Source organism: Rhinolophus sinicus, chromosome 16 (genome assembly GCF_057876585.1).
Source record: "Rhinolophus sinicus isolate RSI-liver-muscle chromosome 16, RSI-T2T, whole genome shotgun sequence".
NCBI classification, from domain to species: domain Eukaryota; kingdom Metazoa; phylum Chordata; class Mammalia; order Chiroptera; family Rhinolophidae; genus Rhinolophus; species Rhinolophus sinicus.
The window spans coordinates 126,216,027-126,237,413 of record NC_142516.1 but is presented as its reverse complement, the minus strand read 5'-3'; the positions used below and the strand labels follow the sequence as shown (position 1 = coordinate 126,237,413).

General features: G+C 41.1%; 1 protein-coding gene across 2 annotated transcripts in view; it reads left to right on the top strand.

Moving 5' to 3' along the window:
- GTF2E2 (general transcription factor IIE subunit 2) overlaps nt 1-12,095 on the top strand; it is a 50,622-nt gene extending 38,527 nt beyond the window's left edge. For both annotated transcript variants that reach the window (XM_019750509.3, XM_019750508.3), the window contains 2 exons: nt 10,192-10,307; nt 11,576-12,095. In XM_019750509.3, the coding sequence (XP_019606068.1) occupies nt 10,192-10,307; nt 11,576-11,695 (236 nt within the window). In that variant the 3' untranslated portion in view covers nt 11,696-12,095. The remainder of the gene's footprint in view (nt 1-10,191; nt 10,308-11,575) is intronic.
- Nucleotides 12,096-21,387: the final 9,292 nt, after the last annotated feature.

The following is a 21,387-nucleotide window of genomic DNA, read 5'->3' as shown; positions in this document are numbered from 1 at the left end:
CACTGGATGTGTTGATTTTGGGGCCTTTTGGGAGGGGCTCTGTTGCAGGCCAAGGTCAGCTGTTGCCTATGCCCTGCCCGGGGCACTTGGTATGAGCTACACAGTGATCTGCACTTTTTATTATAGTTGTGCTGGGCTTGGAGGTGCCTAGGAGAGGCTGGGCTGTGAACTGAGGCTCACTGTTGAGAGTGCTGGGCTTGGGGCTGTTTAACAAAAGGTATGGTGCATGCTGAAGCCAGCTGCTGCTTGTTTGGGGTTTGTGAACTTTTGAGAGATTTTAGAAAAGTTGCAGCATGAGCAAAGACAGATTGTACGGATAAGCCACTGGAAGCTGCTTGGGTGGGCCTGCGAGTTGGGTAGGGTGGGGTCTCAGGGAATCAACAGGGCAGGGTGAATGGTGTTAGCCAGGTTGATGGAGACTCAGATGTGGCACCCGCCTGTGTGTGCGTACAGGCTGGGTTGGGGAAGGGCTCGTGAAAGGAACAACGGTGTCTTTGAAGCACTTCTGTCTGGGAGAAAGCTCCCCCTCCAGCCCCCTCCCTTACAATTCAGTTCCTCCTTGTATGTCCCTGGTGCCTTTGAGCTGCTGCCCCAGCACTGGAGTTCAGACTGAGTCCATCAATGAATAAGTCTGTGTGGGGACCCTTTAAGGGGAATGCCTGGGATTCCAGCAGCTCTGTCTCAGTCACAATCCCTGCTGGTTCTCAGCCAGAAACTGTGGGGACTTCCCTTCCCGCCAGTGGAAGCCTGGGCTGTGGAGCCTGGTGTGGGCCTGGGACCCCTCACTCCTCACGGGGGACCTCCACAGTCAAGATATTGCTCCTGATTTTTAACCATCACGTGTAGGTGTGGGAGCAGGCCATTCCATGTCTCCTCCCCTCCTACAAGTCTCGACATGGCTTGTTCAGTATGTCCTTGGTTATAGGACTTCCGTTCAGCTGGACTTCAGGCAACTCTCAATGGTGGTGGCTCTGTAGTTGTAATTTTGATGTAGTCGTGGGAGGAGGCCAGCACAGTGTTTGCCTATTCTGCCATCTTGACTGGAAGCTTAAACAACATTCAAAGTATTTTCTTTGCCTATGTCCTTTTTTTTAAGTTTTCTGTCTTGTGAATCAATTTTGGTAATTTGTGTTTTCCTATAAAATTATTCCTTTTTTATTTTCAAGTTTAATAAAGTGTATGATTTTGCAGAGTATGACCTAGAAGTTGTTTACTTTTTTTTTTTTCTGTTATTTTCCCTTTTTATTGCTAACTTTTTGTATTTGGGCTTTCTTCCGTATTTCTTTGTTATGCTAGCTATTGATTTATTTTACTTGCTGTGTGTTTTTGTTTTAAAAGAAAATATAATCTATCAGATCACCCTTTACATAGTCATTTTTTTCACTTCTTAATCTGAGCACTGATGGAGCAAACATTAAAATCTCCCATTGCTTTTATATCTTTGTGAATTTTGCCAGCATTTTCTGTAGATACTGCTTTATGTATTTTCCTACAGTGGTTTTAGTTTATAAATGTTCTTGACAGACAGTTTAAGGATTGTATCTATAATCATTATAAAATATCCCTGTTGGTCATATTAATTTGACTGATATATTTTTGCCCATTCTTTTATTTTATACCTTTGTTTTAGATGTTTCTTTTGTAAATGGCATATGATTGGTTTTTACTTTTTAAATCAGTTCTGAGTGTCATTTTTATTTACTATATTGTATGATATATTTTCCCCATTATCTGGAAATTGTATGATTTTGGTGCGGACTCTTCTATATAAATGTATATGTGTATATATAAAAAGTGGTTCTCTATATCTTTCAGTAATTTGTTTAAACTTCTAGTTATCAGTTTACCAACTTCATTCTCTTCTTTTTATTCCATAGTTGACACTTTCTGGGATTTTTGGTACAATCTATTTATTCATGAATCCATTTATTCAACGAATATTTGTTTGCAAAATTATTCTAAATGCTATATACATGTGGTAAAGATATTAAGCAAAACCAGCAAGTCATTGAATAGAAGGTATTCTAGTTATCCACTTCTGTGTAACAACTCATCCCAAATTGAGTGGCTTAAAACAACTTATTAGTATTTGTCTTGGTTCTATGTTTGGGTTCAACTGAGCAATTCTTACTTGATGTCTCTAAATGTATTTGAAGTAAATGGTAGCTGGGGCTGAAGGTTCAGCTGGACTTGATAACTGCTGGCTGAGAGCTTGGTTGGGCTTCTCCCTGTTACTCTGACTTCTCCATGTGTCACTGGCTTCTCACAGAAGAGTGGCTGGTTTCTGAGGGGGAGTGTCAAGAGTGAGCCAATTCTAAGATACTAGATTACCAGTTTATTGTAAGAGGATATACCTCAGGGACAGCCAGATGGAAGGGATGCATAAGACAAAGTACTACCGCTATGTGGGAAGGGAGGTGAGGTTTCCGTGCTCTGTTGGAGCATGCCGTCCTCCCCACAACTTCACCAACCCGGAAGCTCCAACAAATATTTATTGATCTGCTGTTATATGCCTCACTCATTTTGCTAAATGTAGGGGCTTATTGATGTAAGAAACATCCAAACCTGTAGAGAATTTTTATAAGAATTTATTCGAGCCAAAAAGGATATGCGTGGAAGCAGGTTCTCAACAAACTGAGATAAAATGCTTCCAAGAAATGACAGTTTGCAGCTTCTTTTATGCATTTGAAATTAAGGGAGGTAACATGAAGGTGAGAGAAAGCAAGGCAGGCATTGGATTACAGGATAGTTAACAAGATTGTGTGTGCTCTTGAAATTGATCACACTTCAGGAGGAGGGATCTGAAAGAATCCTCACACTTTAGAAGAAGGAAGGGTCTGAAAAAAGAGACATTTCAAAGGTGTGTTAACGTAGATACACAGAAACAATGGATGGGGCTTGCTTGAGGCAAAGATAAGCTTTTTATTCAAAGAAGTTATATGACTACCCACCATGACCTGCCCAGTTATGAATTTATGATCAGATCACCCCATGAGGTTACTTTCCGTAGAACCCCATTTTGGTCCACAATGTGGTAGCTACACACGGACTAACAGGTGTGATGCAATGGCCATTTATATACCATAATTGATGTTTTCCTTAAGTGATAAAGAATTCTTCGTACAGATCTGAAAAACATGAAGTGCAGCTTTTCTGTGATTTACAAAGGTTAATCATACTATATACTATATATAGTAGACAGTGTATAATTCTAGAAAATCCAGTGTGTATTAAACCAATATAAAAATAATTTGTTTATATATGTAAAACCGTTGGTTTCTAGGCTCAGTTTATTATTGTAAATTGATATGTTTCATTAATTTCTACACTTTCCAGGCTTTTTCAACCTTGGCAGTATTGCTATTTGAAGGTGGATAATTTTTTTGGTGTTGAGGTTGTCACTGTACACTCTAGGATGTGTAGCAGCACCCCCAGTAGCATACCATCCCCCACATTATGACAATAAAAAATGTCTCCAGACATTACCAAATTGCCTGGGTTGAAAATTATATTTAAGGTACAGTTTATGTTTATAAAATAGAGAAAAATTAAGATACACTGTCTTTAAACTTCTTTTCATGCATTCTTGTGTTAAGCACATTCATTGATATAAGGGATATCAAAGTGAGTAGATTTCTGTCCTTCAGCTTACAGGCTGAGGAAGGAATGACATGGGAACACATTGTGCAGCATGTCGCATATTGTCATTATGATGTTCATACAAGTGCTTAAGGCCCTGGGGGGCACCGCCGGGGTAAGGCCCTGGGGGGCACCGCTGGGGTAAGGCCCTGTTCTTTTAGTTGAAAGTGTTGGTGTTGCGTAAGTCACTCATTTAAGAAAACTGAGTTTTTGTTAATGGTGTAAAGTATGTGTGTTTCCAGTGAAGACCCATTGAAACTTGATACATGTCTTAATATTTGTCTTTGTATTTTTTTGTATTTTCTCCTCAAAATGCTTTGTCCTGAATGTATTGATAAAGATTTTTGTTTTGGCCCACTAGGTGGCAGTCTTATCTATAAAGACGAAATCTTACCCCAGAGCAAGCTTTTAGTTACTGAAGATTCATCCTTTGTTTTATCTGTAATAGAAGGAAATGCCCTAAAATGAGATATAGCACAAGTAAGAGAATTTATTGTGTAGTAATTTTAAAAATCAAATAGATAAGTGAACACAGTAGTTGGAGCTAGGTGTGCATCTTATTTCACAAAGGCATTTGGTATTTCCTTAAATCAGGATCATATTCATTTAGAGGAGGCAGTATAAATGCAGTGATCAAGAGAATGGTCTGAGTAGTCAAACTGTAGGTTTAAATCTTAGCTCTGCTCCTTACTAGCTTAGGCAGGATCCTTAACCCTTCTCTGTCTGAGATTCCTCCTCTATATAATAGGTAACTTCCAGGGGAGTTCTCAAGAAGCCCCCCTCATGCTGCCATTTCTGTGACGTCACTCTCCTCACCTATAAAATAGGAATAATGGTATCTATATCTCATGGTCCTTGTAAGGATTAAATAAGTTAATATAAATAAAAGTGCTTACAGTTTGGAACAGAACCTGGCACATAGTAAGAATAATAGTAATGTTAGCTATTAGTATCATTGAAAATATAAAATAGTACCAAAATGCTAAGTGTTTTAATCTTACTTATCTGGTTACTTACTTATATTTATTTATCTGGTTTTCGACTCAGTGGATCTGTAGTTTTGTACTTGGTTAGACAGATGGCAAAGAAACATCCAGTTTAGCCTTCTGGACACATTTGCACTGATCTTTTGTAGTTACATAACGTTTGTTGGTGTTCCTGGTAATAAATTCGATGACCTTCTGATTTTTCTCCCACTGCTTATAACTTACTCTTTTCTGCCTGGAAAGCTAAACAATTTCAACTTTATCCTTAGAATTCAGGACTTATCCCAGTAGCTACTTCCCTGGTGATTTGATGCTGGTTTAGGTCATTATTTTTTAATGGCTATATGATATTCCATTTTATGGATGTACTTTAAAAAATTTGTTCTGGTATTCCACAGATAGAAATTCAGGGTTTTTTTTGTCTTATATTTTCTGTGTGCTATTATAAATAGTGCTCAGTTCTTGAACATAAATATATGCCCAGTTGCCCAATTATCTCCTTATTGTAGTTTTCTTTAAGTAGATTGCTGGGTCAAATATAAGGCAGATTTTTAAAATTTTGAACAGCTTGCCTATTACCCATCGTAAAATTTGAACCAATTCTTTGGACCAATTTAACTCTTCACGGCAGTATATTAGAAGATACCCATTTCTTTACCCTCACCAGTTTTTAGTTGATTTTGTCAGCCTCATAGAAAATAAAGATTATTTAATTTGTATTTTCTTGCAATGATTTTATAAAATTAAAGAAAACAAGGTTATTGCTCTTAGTACCTCTGTCAGCTGAGCATTGTCTTTCCCCACATACATTAAAAAGTAATGGGATCCTGTGAGATTCTGTCTTAGGGCCCTGCCTTCTAGCATTCATTTTAAGTATTTTTGCAGCTGTAATACATTTACATAGTGGATGTAATTTTTAAACATTACAACAATATTGAGCTAAGGAAAGGCAGGAATTGAAGTAGAAATGTCTTATTGAAAAAAATAAAGACAATGAAGAGTTCTTATTCAGTGATTTTCCCTTTGAAAATAGTTCCAGTGACATTTCTTTTAGCAAAAGGAATTAAATTTTGTTTTTAATATACTTGCAATTCCATTGTGCCATGAAAATTTATAGTGTTGTATATGTATATTTTTGGTGGTACATTAATATACAGATTAGCTTTCCAGACCACTGCTGTCACTATTCTAGTAGGTATTATTCCCTTTGTGTCATAAGAGGCCTGAAATATAGAAACTCTGTACATATCAAGTAGAAAGTGAAACTAGTTTCAATTTTCAAGGAACTGAATTTTGCAGTGGTAACAGAGGCTTGGTAAATAGTGTATTGAATAAAATTTACCATTGGGTAAAAGGTGTTTTTATCATATGCACTTTTATTCTCTTTGCTGTTTTTGTTATACAGAGAGAATCATACAGCTTAATTGATATACAGTTATGTAATACGTACTCATATTCTAAATTAATGAATACAATTTGTACATGTGGCTAGAATTTAACAAGTTATGGTTAAAATCCCAGAACTGTTCTTTTGTTTGTGACATACTTCCTTCAATAGCTATGGTAAATTTGATGTGTGAAATTCTGGTTATGATACACATTTTTAAACAATTTTATGTACTTTCTTGGAGTTAGAGAAATGTTTTTATTGCTGACTTGGAAGTTTGACCTGAAGCTATTTCTCTCATATGTCCCCATAGGGAACAGAGCTACTCACATTAATCACATTGTTCTTAAAGTTTGGCTAAAAAGTAGATAGATGGAGACTTCTAGCTTTCACTTAGAATGGAAAAGCTGGAGAAAGCTTTGTTCCCACCCTTACAGCAATAACAACAATAACAATAAATCCTAGGCAACTGCGAATTTATAGTTTTCTTGTATCTATCAGAGAGCTGAGGTTGCAGGGCCACCACCTGTCCCAGAATCTGAGGAAAGGCAGCTCCCTCTAAGAAAAGATGAGATGAAAGCTGTTTACCTGGGACAGACAAAATGAACACCTCTCAGAAGAATTCAGTTGAATTTTTCAATGAACTGCTAAAGGCTTAGTGTGGTCTGGCAAGAGAATATAGAACGCCTGAGGGCTACAGACATGTGGGAATTTGCACCCATCTCCACAGATGTCACTAGCTGCTTATGACAAAGGTAGAAACTAGGGTGGGAGCGGGTACTGCCCAGTTTGGGCCGGTCTGGAGGAGGGCAACAGTAGTAGACGCTTCAGGAAAGACATGAAGCTTTGTCTAAATCTTTCTCCTTACCTCTCTCCTATAAGACAAAAGTCTTAAATTGCTGTGGGAAGGGAACAGAAAGGAAATCCTCTACTGCCAAGAAAGGGGCAGCAATATGTGCTGGGTCCAGAACTTTAGCACAGGGGGCAGAGCAGGAACACTGAGAAGGCCACCCCCCAGACACCAAGGAACACAGTGCTTGCCTAAGGCAGAGGTTTAATCAGAATATGAGAGAACTCCCACCCCATACCAGGCTCACAGATATGGATTATCAGGTAACAGTAGAATGCCAAGAAGTCCAAGAGCTTGGAGGCTGACAGACCATCTTAGGTCTAACTTAAAGGGAAGACCTAAAGCCACAGGTTGAGTGGACATTGAGAAAACTCTGGCAAACAAGCCTCTATCCTAAGCACAGGTATGGCTAGAGGAATTTGAAGTCTGTGGTGCATTGTGGGTAACCATAGAGCAACAAATTCCAAACCAAGCTCATGTCCTGACTCTAGAGTGAACCCTCCTCCACACACTAAAGGCCTAGCAGAAGGAACAGCATGCCCATATCCAGGCACAAAAACTATTTACCTCAGTCTCAGCTGTCCTACAGAGGATATCCTGCTTTCAAACAAATTCTGAGGCATAAAAAGAAACAAGGAAAAGCAATGCACTTTTGAGACAAGGGAATTAATAGAGCCGAATTCTTAGGAGACAGATATTGGAACTATGAGACATGGAATTTAAAATAACTGATTAATATGTTAAGCCCTCTAGTAGGAAAGACAGACAACATGCTTTATCAGGTAGGATATTTCAGCAGCGAGATAAACATCATAAGAAAATCAAATGAAAATTCTAGAAATGAAAAGCACAGTAACAGACAAAGAAGGTCTTCAATAAGCTCATCAGTAAACTTGGCATAACCAAGGAAAGAATCTTTAAACTTGAAGATAGGCCAATACAAATATCTAAACTGAAATGCAAAGGAAAAAAACCGTGAAAAAATAAAACAGTATCGTTTAGCTTTGAGATAATGTCAGATGGTCTGAATGTGTAATTAAAATCTCAGGAGAAGAGGAAGAGAATGGGACAGAAGAAATAATGGCCAGGAATTTTCAAAAATTGACAGACAACAAAACAAAGATCCTAGAAGCACAGAGAACACGAGGCAAGATAATCCCAAAAAACAAACAAATGACGGAAAAACACCTAGGCATATTATATTCACACTGCTGAAAAATGAAGATGAAGAGAAAATATTGAAGGTAGTCAGAGGGAAAAGCTCATTATAAAGGAAAAAATAATTATAGCAGACTTCTCATTTGAATATGTGCAAACCAAAAGACAGTGCAATGACATCTTTAAAGGGACAAAAGGGAAAAACTTTTCAACTCAAAATTCTGTACCCAGCAAAAAGTCTTTCAAAAATGAGGGAAAACTACTCTTTCAGAGTAATACTGTCAGCATCACAGAAACTGAGAGAATGCATTATCATCAGACGTGCATTACCAGAAATACTAAGGAAGTTCTTCAGGCAGAAGGAATGTGATACTAGACAGTAACCTGGATCTGTACAAACAAGAGTGTGTGCTGTAAATGGAAAAAATAAAGATAAATATAAAATTCATGTTTTTCTGGCTCAGTTAGCTAGAGCCCAGTGCTCATAACACCAGCGTTGTTGGTTCAATTCCCACATTGGCTAGTGAGCTGCACCCTCCACAACTGGATTGAAAATAACGACTTGACTTGGAGCTGATGGGTCCTGGAAAAACACATTGTTCTCCAATACCCCCCCCCCCAATTAAATAAATAAATAAATAAATAAATAAATTCATGTTTTTCTAATTTAAAAATGTTAAATTTTTAATTAAAAACTTTCTTAATTGCTCTGAAAGATAGCTGACTAAAGCAAAAATATTAGAAATGTATTTTGTGTTTAGAGCACATGTAATAGTAAAATTTAGAACGATAGCTCAGAGGTCAGGAAGGAGTATACTATTAGGACATTTTTACACTGCTTGTGAACTGGGATAATTTACTTGAAGCTAGAACAACATGGGAACTAGGTGCGCCAGTACCTTACACAGTTGAAAAGCCGAGTGCAATTTTTTTTTTTTTTTTAAGATTTTATTGGGGAAGGGGAACAGGACTTTATTGGGGAACAGTGTGTACTTTCAGGACTTTTTTTCCAAGTCAAGTTGTCCTTTCAATCTTAGTTGTGGAGGGTGCTGTTCAGCTTCAAGTTGTTGTCCTTTTCAGTCTTAGTTGTGGAGGGCGCAGCTCAGCTCCAGGTCCAGTTGCCATTGCTAATTGCAGGGGGCGCAGCCCACCATCCCTTGCGGGAGTCGAACTGGCAACCTTGTGGATGAGAGGACGCGCTCCAACCCAGCCATCCGGGAGGCAGCTCAGTTCAAGGTGCCGTGTTCAATCTTAGTTGCAGGGGGCAGAGCCCACCATCCCTTGCGGGACTCGGAGGAGTCAAACCGGCAACCTTGTGGCTGAGAGCCCACCGGCCCATGTGGGAATAGAACGGGCAGCCTTCGGAGTTAGGAGCACGGAGCTCCAACCGCCCGAGCCACCGGGCTGGCCCCCGAGTGTAATTTTTGACTCTCCCAAAACTTAACTACCAATAGCTTATTGTTGACTGGAAGTCTTACCGATAACATAAGCAGTCATTTAACACATTTTTATGTCGCATGTTATATAACGTATTCTTAAAGTAAGCTAGAGAAAATGTTATTAAAATCATAAGGTTTGTCTGTGAGTTTTTTCAAATTGTCACAAATCTTCCCCCAATTTTCCCAATATATTTTCTGGAAGAAAAAAAATCCACGTGGAAGTGGACCCGTGCAGTTCAAACCCCTGTTGTTCAAGGGTCACCTGTAAACTGTTACAGCTCCTCGCTCCAGTATAAAACTTTGGTTCCCCATCTCCCTATGTGTTTCTTTTTACCTGTAGGAGATGAGATGGAGTATTCTGTGCTCAGGGGAGATAAGCAGGAATTTGAACTATTTCATAACTGATGTTTGGAATAAAGGGAGAGTGTCAGCTGCCTTTCTTCCCCAGGCAAGCAGGGAGGCCTTGAGCACGAGGCCCTTTCTTGATTAGGCTAGAAATAGAATCCTACTGATCTGCTGTGTAATTATGCAGTTTATGTTTCCAGGCCCTTCTGCTGCTACTCAGTGTCCAGTATTTGAATGCCATTGTCTTACTTCCTTTGTTTTTATAATGAAATCGCAGGTGTGCTAATGTAGATCAGAGGAGACAATATTGAAGCCTGGATTTCTATCACTGAGAGGCTATAGCTTGTAAACATCTGTTGTAAAATAACTACTGTCTTGCCGGCACAGAGTTTCAGAAACTGTGGAGGAGTGTCACTGTGGATTCAATGGATGAGGAGAAAATTGAAGAATATCTGAAGCGACAGGGTATTTCTTCCATGCAGGAATCCGGACCAAAGAAAGTGGTATGTAATCGCTAGAAAAAAAACGTAATCCTCTGTTCTTTGAACTGTTAGGCTGCCTCCTGTTCTACTCTGCGAAGTTTTTCTGTGTCCTAATCCATGGATTTTGGTCAGCTGCAAACTAGATCATGTGTGTTTTTTTGAGGGCCAGTGGATCTCTTTGCCCTCAAGTGCTGCTCCCCAGGCATGTGCAGTTTTCCCCATCACCCCTCCAACCCCTGTCCTGGCAGTGTCGACTCTTAAGCTCCAGCCACACCGCATGTTTTCTAGTGCCCACATATTAGCCGCCCAGTCTCTAGCCAGGCGCCTGCTTCCTCATCTTGGCTGCTATGGCTTTAGTCGTGCTCTCCTCCCTTTGCTCCGGTGAGCCCGGTGGTCTTGGTGTCTGGTCTTCCTTAGCCCTGATCACACTGAATTGTCCTTGTTGATTTTCAGATCTCTTAGGAATCAGTTATTTTCTCTTTGTAGCCCCAAATCCTGCTCAGGTGAGGGATTTGTAATGGAGTGAGGACTTGTGAATTGCCTCGTACCAGCTAATCAACTGTGTTAGTCCAAGGACAAAGCCCAGATGAGGAATAACTCAGCAGCACTATAGATTCTGGCTGCTGTACCTCTCTCCCTCTTTTCCTCGTCCACCATCAGCTGTGTAGCTTGCTTTCTTTGTGACTGTTCGGGTGTGTGCATGCACGTGCAATGAATTCTTAAGACTCCTTAAAAGGGAAGATTTATTGCCAGTAATTTCCATGAATTAGTGTAATTGCAGCACTTCATGGTTTCCTGTCATTGTTTAGCTTGTTGGTTTCATCATGTGGCATTACTATTTCAGGTATACTGAGAAGAATAGAGAATGATAATAACAAATCTTCGTGTTCCCGTCCACTTCCCAATTTTGCCGTATCTGTTTCGCCCTGTTTACATCAGATCTTTTTTTTTGGTAATGATGGATATATTTTTAAACCAGATAATAGTGATGAAAATCAAAGAGCTTTACTGTGTCTCTTTATCCTCTTAGTGCCTAGAATAGTTCTGGTCAGTTGTTGTGCCAGCCCATTTATTCCGGATGGGGGCACACATGTCGTAACAGAAAGCACTGGGCCTCCCTGCGGCTGCGAGTGTGCTGGGGATTGGTGTGTGTGAGGCCGGGCAACAGAGCAGGAAAGCAGGTCACACACCCCGCATCTCTCTGCTGCTGGTTTCCAGGCACCCTTAGTACATCCTGCCACATCATCCCTCTGAGGAGCTACTGTTTCTGTTTTTACCTTTCCCTGTAGGCCCCTATTCAGAGAAGGAAAAAGCCTGCCTCGCAGAAAAAGCGCCGGTTTAAGACTCACAATGAACACATGGCTGGAGTGCTGAAGGACTACTCTGATGTGGCTCCCGGCAAACAGTGAGCACTTCGTACGTGAGCACAGAGCTGCCATGGCTACGTCAGGACCTTGCGTACTGATACTGGCATCTGAAGACGGACTCTTCCCACCCTGCTTCTTAGGACTGAGGAGAGGAGCAGTTCAGTTTACAGAACAAGTGCAAATTACCAAACTCAAAGCTTATTTTAATGGAATAGGCTAATGAGCAATGTGATGTCCCTGTTAACCTGCTGTCACTTCTTGGGGGAAAGGCACTTAGCATGGATGCAGGTGTCCTTGCTATTTATCGCTACTTCTAAGTGGTTCCTGGTTCCATTTTTCCTCTCTTATTATTTTAGAGCAAGTTTGCAGATAGTCTTGAATGTAATACTTGTTTATTCCAAAGAACATATTTATAATAAAATCATTGTCGAAGGAACTCGAAGATGTTAGTGAATTCAGTTTGTTTCTTTTTGTTCTTGGCGACAGCAGTTGGCAGCTCCGGTCTTTACCTCCCATGGGTGTGTGTTTGGGGCACTGTTGGAGACTCTGACTGTGCTGTGTTGCTGAGCATATGGATTTCACAGTTGGAACACAAAGTATTGCCTCTTGTTAGCAAATGCAGCAATAAAAATACACTATATTTGATTTTTAATGTTTTCTTTTAAAACAATAAATCAATATTTAGCCTCCTGGATTTTGCAAGTCATGGCCTCATGGCATCAAGGGTGGATAGAGGCTTCTTGCCAACTTGAATATCAGCTTTACATCCCAACCCTCACCGGGCTCTTCTGGTGCAGAGTTCCTCTATCTCCCCATCACTGGCAAAGCTCATGAGAGCCATTATCAAATACATGGGTTGTTAAGAGTTGTGATGACCTACGGGAAATCTTTGTGGTCAGTGCAGCCTTCTGTGGCAAACTCCCTTTTCCTTATCTGTACCGTGATATGGTCTGCGGTGGTTCTTTGGGTTGATCATGACAGTCCTCGTATTACAAGTTGAAATTGTAGTGGATTATAAAAGCTAGGCTTGGTATTCTCAAACATGGTGTAATGGTGGAAGCAACCAAAGTGTCCTTCGATAGATGATTGGATAAAGAAGATGTGGTGTATATACACAGTGGAATACTATTCTGCCATAAGAAAAGATGAAATACTGTCATTTGCAACAACGTGGATGGATCTCGAGATTATTATGCTAAATGAAATAAGTCAGACAGAAAACTTCAAGAACCATATGACTTCACTCATGTGGGATATAAAACTGAAAGCAACAAAGGCAAAGGAACAAGACAAATAAAGGAACAAAAACTCATAGACACAGACAATAGTTTAGTGGTTACCAGAAGGAAAGGGAGGGGGAGGTAGAAAAGGGTGAAGGGGATCAAATATATGGTGACGGAAGGCGATTGCTGTCTTTTTTCCAGTTTTATTGAGACATAATTGATACATAGCACTGTATCAGTTTAAGTGTACAGCATAATGATTTGACTTACATATATCATGAAATGATTACTGTAAGTTTAAGTTAACATCTATCATCTCACGTAAATACAAAATTGTTCTCTTTCTGACATGAAATCTTAGGATTTACTCTAACAACTTTCATACATACCATACAGCAGTGTTAACTACAGTCATGTTGTACGTTATATCCCTTGTACTTACTTATCTTATAACTGGTAATTTGTACCTTTTGATCACCTTCATCCAGTTTTCCCTCCGCACCATTACTCACCTCTGATAACCACACATTTGATCTCTTTTCGATGAGTTTGGTGTTTTGTTTTTTCTTAGATTTCACATGTAAGTAAAATCATACAGCATTTGTCATTCTCTGTCTGACTTATTTCACTTAGCATAATGCTCTCAGGGTCCATCCATGTTGCAAATGACAGGATTTCTTTCTTTTTATGGCTAAATAATATTCCATTGTGTATATATACATATCTATCCATTCATCTGTTGATGGACACTCAGGTGTTTCTATGTCTTGACTATTGTAAATAATGCTGCTATGAACATGGAGGTGCAGATATTTGTTCAACATAGTGTTTTCATTTCCTTTGGATATATTCCCAGAAGTGGAATTGCTAGATCATAGAGTGCTTCTACTTTTAATTTTCTGAGGAAGCTCATTACTGTTTTCCACAGTGGCTGTACCAGTTTACAGTCCCACCAACAGTGCACAAGGGTTCCATTTTCCTCCCCATCCTCACCAGCATTTGTTTTTCTCTTTTTGATGCTAACCATTCTAACAGGCAAGAGGGGGATAGCTCATTATAGTTTTGATTTGCGTATCCCTAATGATTGGTGATGTTGAGCATCTTTTCATGCATCTGTTGGCCATTTGTATGTCTTTTCTGGAGTAATGTCTATTCAGGTTCCTTGCTCGCAAGGCAATGTTTTTTTGCTATTGAGTTGTATGAGTTATTTATATAGTATTTTGGATATTAACCCCTTGTCAGATACATGGTTTGCAAATATTTTTTCTCATTCCATAGATTGTCTTTTCATTTTGTTAAATTTTGCTGTGCAGAAACTTTTTAGTTTGATGTAGTCCCACCTGTCTATTTTTTATTTTGTTGTTTGTGCTTTAGGTGTCATATCCCACGTCAGGAAGCTTGTTTGCTATGTTTTCCTATAGGAATTTTATGGTTTCTAGTCTTACATTGCAATGGCAATGGCTTTATAATACAGCTTGAAATCAGGAAGTGTGATGCCTCTCACTTTATTCTTCTTTCTCAGGATTGCTTTGGCTATTTGGGGTCTTTTGTGGTTTAACACAAATTTTAAGGTTGTTTTTTCTACTTCTGTAGAAAGTGCCATTGATTGGAATTTTGATAGAGATGGCATTGACTCTAAAAATGACTTTGGGCAACATGGACATTTAAATAATATTATTCTTGCAATCCATGAACACAAATTCCTTTCCACTTATTTGTGTCTTTGATTTCTTTCATCAGTGTCTTGTCGTTTTCAGTTGGTGATTTTTCACCTCTTTGGTTAATTTTTAAGTATTTTATGTTGTTTTTGATGCTATTGCAAATGAGATTGTTACTTTTTCAGATAACTTGCTAGTGTTAGGAATGCTACTTATTTTGTATGTTAATTTTGTATGCTACAACTTTACTGAATTGATTAGATCTAACAGTTTTTTGGTGGATTCTTTAGGATTTTCTATATATAAAATCATGTCATCTGCAAAAGAGACAACTTTACTTCTTCCTTTCCAATTCTGATGCCTTTTATTTCTTTTTCTTGCCTGATTGCTTTGGCTAGGACTTCCCTATACTTACGAGTAAGAGTGGTGAGAGTGGCATCCTTGTCTTTTTCTTGATTTTACAGAAGAAGTTTTTATCCTTTCACCATTGAGTATGATGTTAGCTGTAGGCTTGTCATGTATGGCCTTTATTACATGGAGATATGTTCCCTCTATACCCACTTTGTTAAGAGATTTTATCAAAATTCAACGGATGTTGAATTTTGTCAAATGCTTTTTCTGCATCTATTGAAATGATAATTTTTCTTTCATTCTATTGTGGTAGATCACATTGATTGATTTGCATACGTTGAACCATTCTTGCATCCCAGATATAAATCCCACTAGATCATGGTGAATGATCTTTTTAATGTGCTGCTGAATTTTGTTTCCTAGTATTGAGTACTTGTAAATTTATATTGATGAGGAATAGTGGTCTGTAGTTTTCTCTTCTGGTAGTGTCCCTTTTTGGCTTTGGTATTGGGGAAATGCTGGCCTTATAAAATGAGTTTTGGAGTGTTCTCTCCTCTGTTTTTTTGGAAGAGTTTGAGAAGGGTTGGCATTAATTCTTTAAATATTTGGTAAAATTCACCTGTAAAGCCATCTGGTCCTGAGCTTTTTTTCACTGGGAAATTTTTTTTTTCTATTATTGATTCAGTCTCCTTACTAGTAATTGGTCTGTTCAGATTTTCTGTTTCTTCCTGATTCACTGTTGGTAGGTTGTATGTTTCTAAGAATTTTTCCATTTCTTCCAGATTGTCCAGTTTGAGCATAGCTGTTGGTAGCCTCTTGCGATCCTTTGTATTTCTGTGGTATCAGTTGTGATGTCTCCTTTTTCATTTATCATTTTGTTTATTTGGGCTCTCTTTTTTTTCTTTGATTAGTCTAATTAAGGTTTGTTAATTTTGTTGATATTTTTGTTAAACTCTTAGTTTTGTCAGTCTTTCCTATTGTTTTCCCATTATTTCATTTAGTTCTTTAATTTTATTATTTCTTTCTGCTAATTTTGGACTCAGTTTGTACTTTTTCTAGTTCCTGCCAGACTTTCTGCGTGCTCATTATGGGCTGTGCAGCTTTCCAGGTGTTTTGGCCAAATTTTCGGGTCAGATGTGGCTGGGAGCTTTACTCAGCAATGGGTGGAGCTCTGACTCAGTCCCCCTGCCCCGGGCAAGGGCAGACCAGGCTTCAGGGCTGGCACAGCTCTTGGTTTGAGGCTGACCTGCACCCCGCTGAATTCCCTGCTTGGACCATGCCACCTATTTGGTTCTGCAGGTGAGCAAAGCTGCTGGTTGGGATTGTTACAGTCATGGGCTGCTTAACGAGGGGGGATACTTTCTGAGAAACATGTCATCAGGCAATGTCGTTGTTGTGCAAACATAATACTTACACAAACCCAGATGGTATAGCCCACGACTGTAATGGTACATGATGCACTTTCATCTGCCTGGCAGCTCCACACACACGTGAGTAATGCACTGAGCTATGACACGGTGGCTGTGATGTCACTAGGCGATAGGAAGTTTTCAGCTCCTTTACAATTTGATGGGACCACTGTCTGTCTGTGGTCTGTCGCTAACGGAAACGTCGTTACGCAGTGCGTGAGTGCTGGGGTGCTGCACATAGGAACGCGGTCTGCCAGGAACTCGGTGCTGTTTGTTGCAAGCCCCTCTCCCCTCTGTGCCAGTCAGATTCCTGGTGGTCAGTTTGCCTGCAAACCCCATGGGGTGAGGCCAGAGAGGGGCTCCTAAAAAGTGACCCACAGCATCAGGGCAGCAGGATGTCCTCCTGGGCTCTTTTCCCACTAGAGGCAATGGGTTCAGGGGGCCTTGTTGGCGGGGTGCCGTGCCGGCCAGTGTGGTCAGTGTGCAGCGGCTCCTCCACCCCTTCTGCTGGGGTCTGTCTTGCTCGCTGGTGCAGGGGGTGCTTTGGCCTCACCCTGTGCTCCAGAATTCTCAGTGGTGTCTCGTCCATGAATAGTTGGTTGTCAGTTCCTGTAAGGGGAACAGAATCAGGAACAACCTGTGTTGTCATCTTGGGGATATCACCTGTCACCAGCTGTATTGCAGGTTGGGTCTGAAAATGCATTTTGGATCAAACACCTCATCTTTGCGAAGACAGACATCAAGGCCTCCATCACAGGTTCTCAGACGAGTGCTTTCCTGCCGGTTGTGAATCGCTAGTGGTTTCCAGCTAAGCCTGCACTCATCAGTACTTGGTGAACTGGCCTTAGAGATTTCTGTTATCTTGTCTAAACTCTTTTCAGAAATGAGGAAATGGAGATTTAGAGAAATGAAATGTTTTGCCAAAGTGTCACACTTGCAAATTCTGTAGCTTTACCTCATTTACTTGCATTTTCTTGTGTGAAGCCTTGATTGCCTTTGCTTATTACATGGAAGAGAAATTCCACCTTATACCCCATGTTAAGGTACTAGAATTCGGTCATCTGGTGACGTGGGGAGGGATATAGTCTTTGTGGGAAATAGTGGTAGCCCTGTTGTGTTTGAAGATTGTAATAAAAATAAAGAAGAATCTTTTACCGGTTCTTCTGGGTGTCTAAAGACATATCCACCAGAAATTTGCATTAAAGTTGCAGTCACGTTCTTGCCTCTGCCCCTTTCTCCTGGATCGGCTGGCCATTTAGAAGTGGGAATGGGCATGGCTGGATGCGTTAAGAGGTTAGTCTGTAGTGCATTTTGATCTATAATTCATCACAGTCATTCGAGGCTTTTAAAAGGGATAGCTAAGAGAAACGTAGCCGAGCGTAGATCAGGTCTAAATAATGAACCTTTGGCTGCTGCTGTCACATCCTATAAGCGAGGCCAGATGACGGTGGGTCTCGGGGGATGAGGAGCCCTTGATACCAGTGGAGCAGAGTGTGTGACACAGCAGTGTAGGGCCGTCCCTTCGTTTCTGGTCAGTGTTCACAGGGAGGGCATTGCCATGGGCCAGCCCTTGATTACTTCTGTGAGCTGTTTGAAATCACTAGTAGAAAAAATGTTCTCGGTGTGGCAGCAGGGCGTTTGGATTTATAAATTCCCCCATTCTTTTTAGCTGACAATTTTCTGAGGCGTAGAAGATGAGACTCAGTGTCCCCACTTCCCTCTAAGCCACTGTTTTTACTTGTAAATGATATATTTGTGGGAAAGATTTGGGTTTTTTTAAGGTTTTATTGACTGTTCTTAACAAGCCAGGACGAGCACTGATGCCCCGTAGCCAGGCTGCTGTTCTGTGCGTGGAGACAGCAGCGATGACCTGTCATTAATGTGTTGCTGTCCTCGGGGCTTCATGTAGGACGGGCCATCTTTTCCCAGGTGTATTTTGTGGGCTGGTTCTGAGAAACCAGTGGATGTTGCGTGGGAGGTAGAGGGTTCGGGTCAGGAGGTCCAAGGACCTCGAGGCAACCACTTCTCAGACTAACGACCTTGGAACACCTGCCTCATTCCTGTCGCACGCGCGCGCGCGCGCGTGAGGTGTGTGGAGTGAGCACACACACACTTTGGAAACAGAGCTAGACCAGGCTTTGGCATTGCACTTTTGACCTTCCTTGTGGCCACAGCTAAAAAAACCAAACGCACGTTTTTCTTCACCAAAGGATTTCCATCAGCAGTGAGGCTGGCTGCCTCCACCAGAGTGTGAGGCTGTCTTGGCCCCTTTGGACACTTAGGCCCATAGAATTAGGCCAATCCCTCCGCTTTGGAGGTTGGTCAACGCATTCCTGTGACTCAAACCATGTGGTTTCAAGACCCCGTGAGAACTCAGGCAATTTCAACCCCCTGGAATTTTGTAGGGGTTGTACTTCAAAGGACACTCAGTGCAAACTTACCTTTAAGATTTTTTTAAATAACTGAAAATAGAAGAGTACTAACAGGAGAGAACTGAGTAAACCATAGCCTGAATTTGGCAGGACCTGATCCAGAAATCCCAAGAGCAGGTTTATCTCACATTTGACTGTTGTAAGAATTTAAACTTTCTTACTGAGCCTGTCTCACCCAAGATCTGCATTTCAGTTTTAGGGGGAAAGCATTCTTTTGGCCAGGTAAATATTTCAACCTGAGCATCATTTCCTTCCTTTTAGGCATGTCTTTGTGCTCAGAACACAAGTTTGGGTTGAATTTAAGCATCTGGCCTAATTTTCTAATTTAGTGTTCGATTAGCATGGTCAGGGTTCCACTTGAATTTTAAGTGTGAGATGCGTGTGAGTACTGAAGTGTGGATGGCTTCACTGCTGTCTTTATTTATGGGCATAGTATGTTATGGGCCTTCTCCCCTCTCCCTTACAAAGCAGGAAGCCCTGTGGTTGGTTAGGTTGAAATAGACCGCATGGATGTCACTAGAGAGCGGTGAAAGGGGGCTAAGACAAGGAAGAATTTTATGGCATATTAGCATCTTTGGGGACTTGGGATAGTTACAGGACCAGGTAGTTTAGGGAAGAGCTCACACTATTTTATACATCATCTTAAGACATTCTGCAACAAGGGTGCATAGGAGCTTTACTGTGGGAGTCTTTAAATTCTCCCAATTTGGGTGCCTTCATCAGCTGATTGCGTAAGGTTTTCAGTATCACCAGTTCTTAGTTTTGAGGACCAGTATTTTAGATAACATCTCACTAGTAACAGATATTCTTCTGCCTTCTTAGAATGTTGTAAAATTGTTTGATGTCATGAGAGGGTGTGATAGAATGAATTGAGTTGAAGAGTAAGAGCAGTCATGCGCTGATACTCTTAAAATGGTAAGAATGCTCTTTTCACCTGGATGTCCCAGTGACAATGACCTACAGTAGGAAATGTGCATATTCCTAGCACTCAGAAAGAACTAGTTTATTCCTCTGTGTCACCCTGGCACAGACACCAAGAATGCTTGTGTGTTGTCATACAGAATTCAGGGATGTTAGCTATGCCTCCTTCATTCTGAAGAATGTTCCTTGTGCCCCAACTCAGGACCCAAAATGCCATGGAGTTCAGGGAACCTCAGAGATGAGGGCATTAAGAATTGCAAGTTGGTCCCATAAAAGTAGGTCCTACATATATGCAAACACTGGGCCCAGTGAATTTGTAGCCTACATATGATTAACTGGAATTATAACTTTCATTTTTCAAGTTTTAAGGTACTTTCCCAAGTTTCTTTAATTTGCCATTTTGTTAGAGGTGGAAGGCACAGTATTGAATTTTAGATGGCAGTTTTATAGCCACATTAGTCATGTGTGCACAAGTCGTGCACCTTCCTCTCCTAATGGAGGGTTCACTTGGTAATGAAACAAAAAGAGGGCTTAGTTACCATCTTTCTGGAACCTATAAACTGGGACATTATGCATTTAAGCAAGAGAGACTTGCCTTTTCTTATCCTAAGTTCCCAATTCCAAGACACTCTTCCTTCCTGCTCAGTAGAGTGACCAAGGCAAGGCAGCTTTTCAGACTAATGAAGCTGGTGTCCGCCTGAGTGGTCAGTGGGAACGTATCTGGAGTTCATAAACGCCATCCAGACTTGGCAGTTGCACATCACTAATGACTGACTGTTGGCATGGTGATGGGGCACTCATTCCTCCATCCCCAGGCCCCTTGTGAAAAAGCATATGGATGAGACTGTGGTCAGGCAGTGACCGGGATGGGGGTGGCCCAAGGCAGCAGGAGGGGCCGTAAGTCTCCTTCAGAGGGAGATGCCCTCAGTTCCTAGGCTGTCTGGCCAACCCTGGTGATTTATAGATGGAAGGTCACAGATGGGCTGAAGGAAGACAAAGCTGTCTGATCAGCCTGTCCCGGAGTCATGCTGGGTGGCCTGCAAAGCCTGGGCAGGGATGCGGACTGCCGCCCGGTGGTTTTCTGCAGTTATACCTGGGCTCCAAGAGAATTGGAGGGCTGAGATGGGGGGACCTGCTTTTGGTGATGGTCTCCTCTGCGAAAAGGATGTGAGAGCCAAACCACAGAACCAATCACGTCAGTGCTCAACAAAACGAATAGTTATTAGTGGTTGTTGCCATTACTGGAATTGAGTGCTGTGCTTCGCCCACCCCTCCTCCCTTTGGGGGAAGTGGGCTTGGTGAGAGTGTATAGAAACACTTTTATCATCTTGGCTATCAATTCATTATATATTTTTCAGGTTAGCAGGAAACCTTAAGTGACCATTTTTAGATTTCAGATAACCTGGAGCTAAAGCTTTGTAGGCTAAGGTGGGTGTGGGGTCAGCTGAGTGCAGTAAAAGGCATCACGAAAGGTATGTGAACCAGCCCTGAGATCGTCGTGCCAGGTCAGGAAGGCCCAGAAAGGGCCAGCGGCCTAAGGCGTCAGTGTCATCACCGAGCGCCCACAGTAGAACATTTGTAGACGCTCTTCTCTGGCTCTCCCAGCTCCGCTGCCTCCTTAAGTCTCTGTCCTTAGCGCGAGGCCAGGAAATGGGACAGAAACTTGCTGTCCCTCGTCTGCACTGTGGTATGGATGCGTTTGGTTGATCTCGTAAAAAAGAAATTCGCCAAACAGTGGAG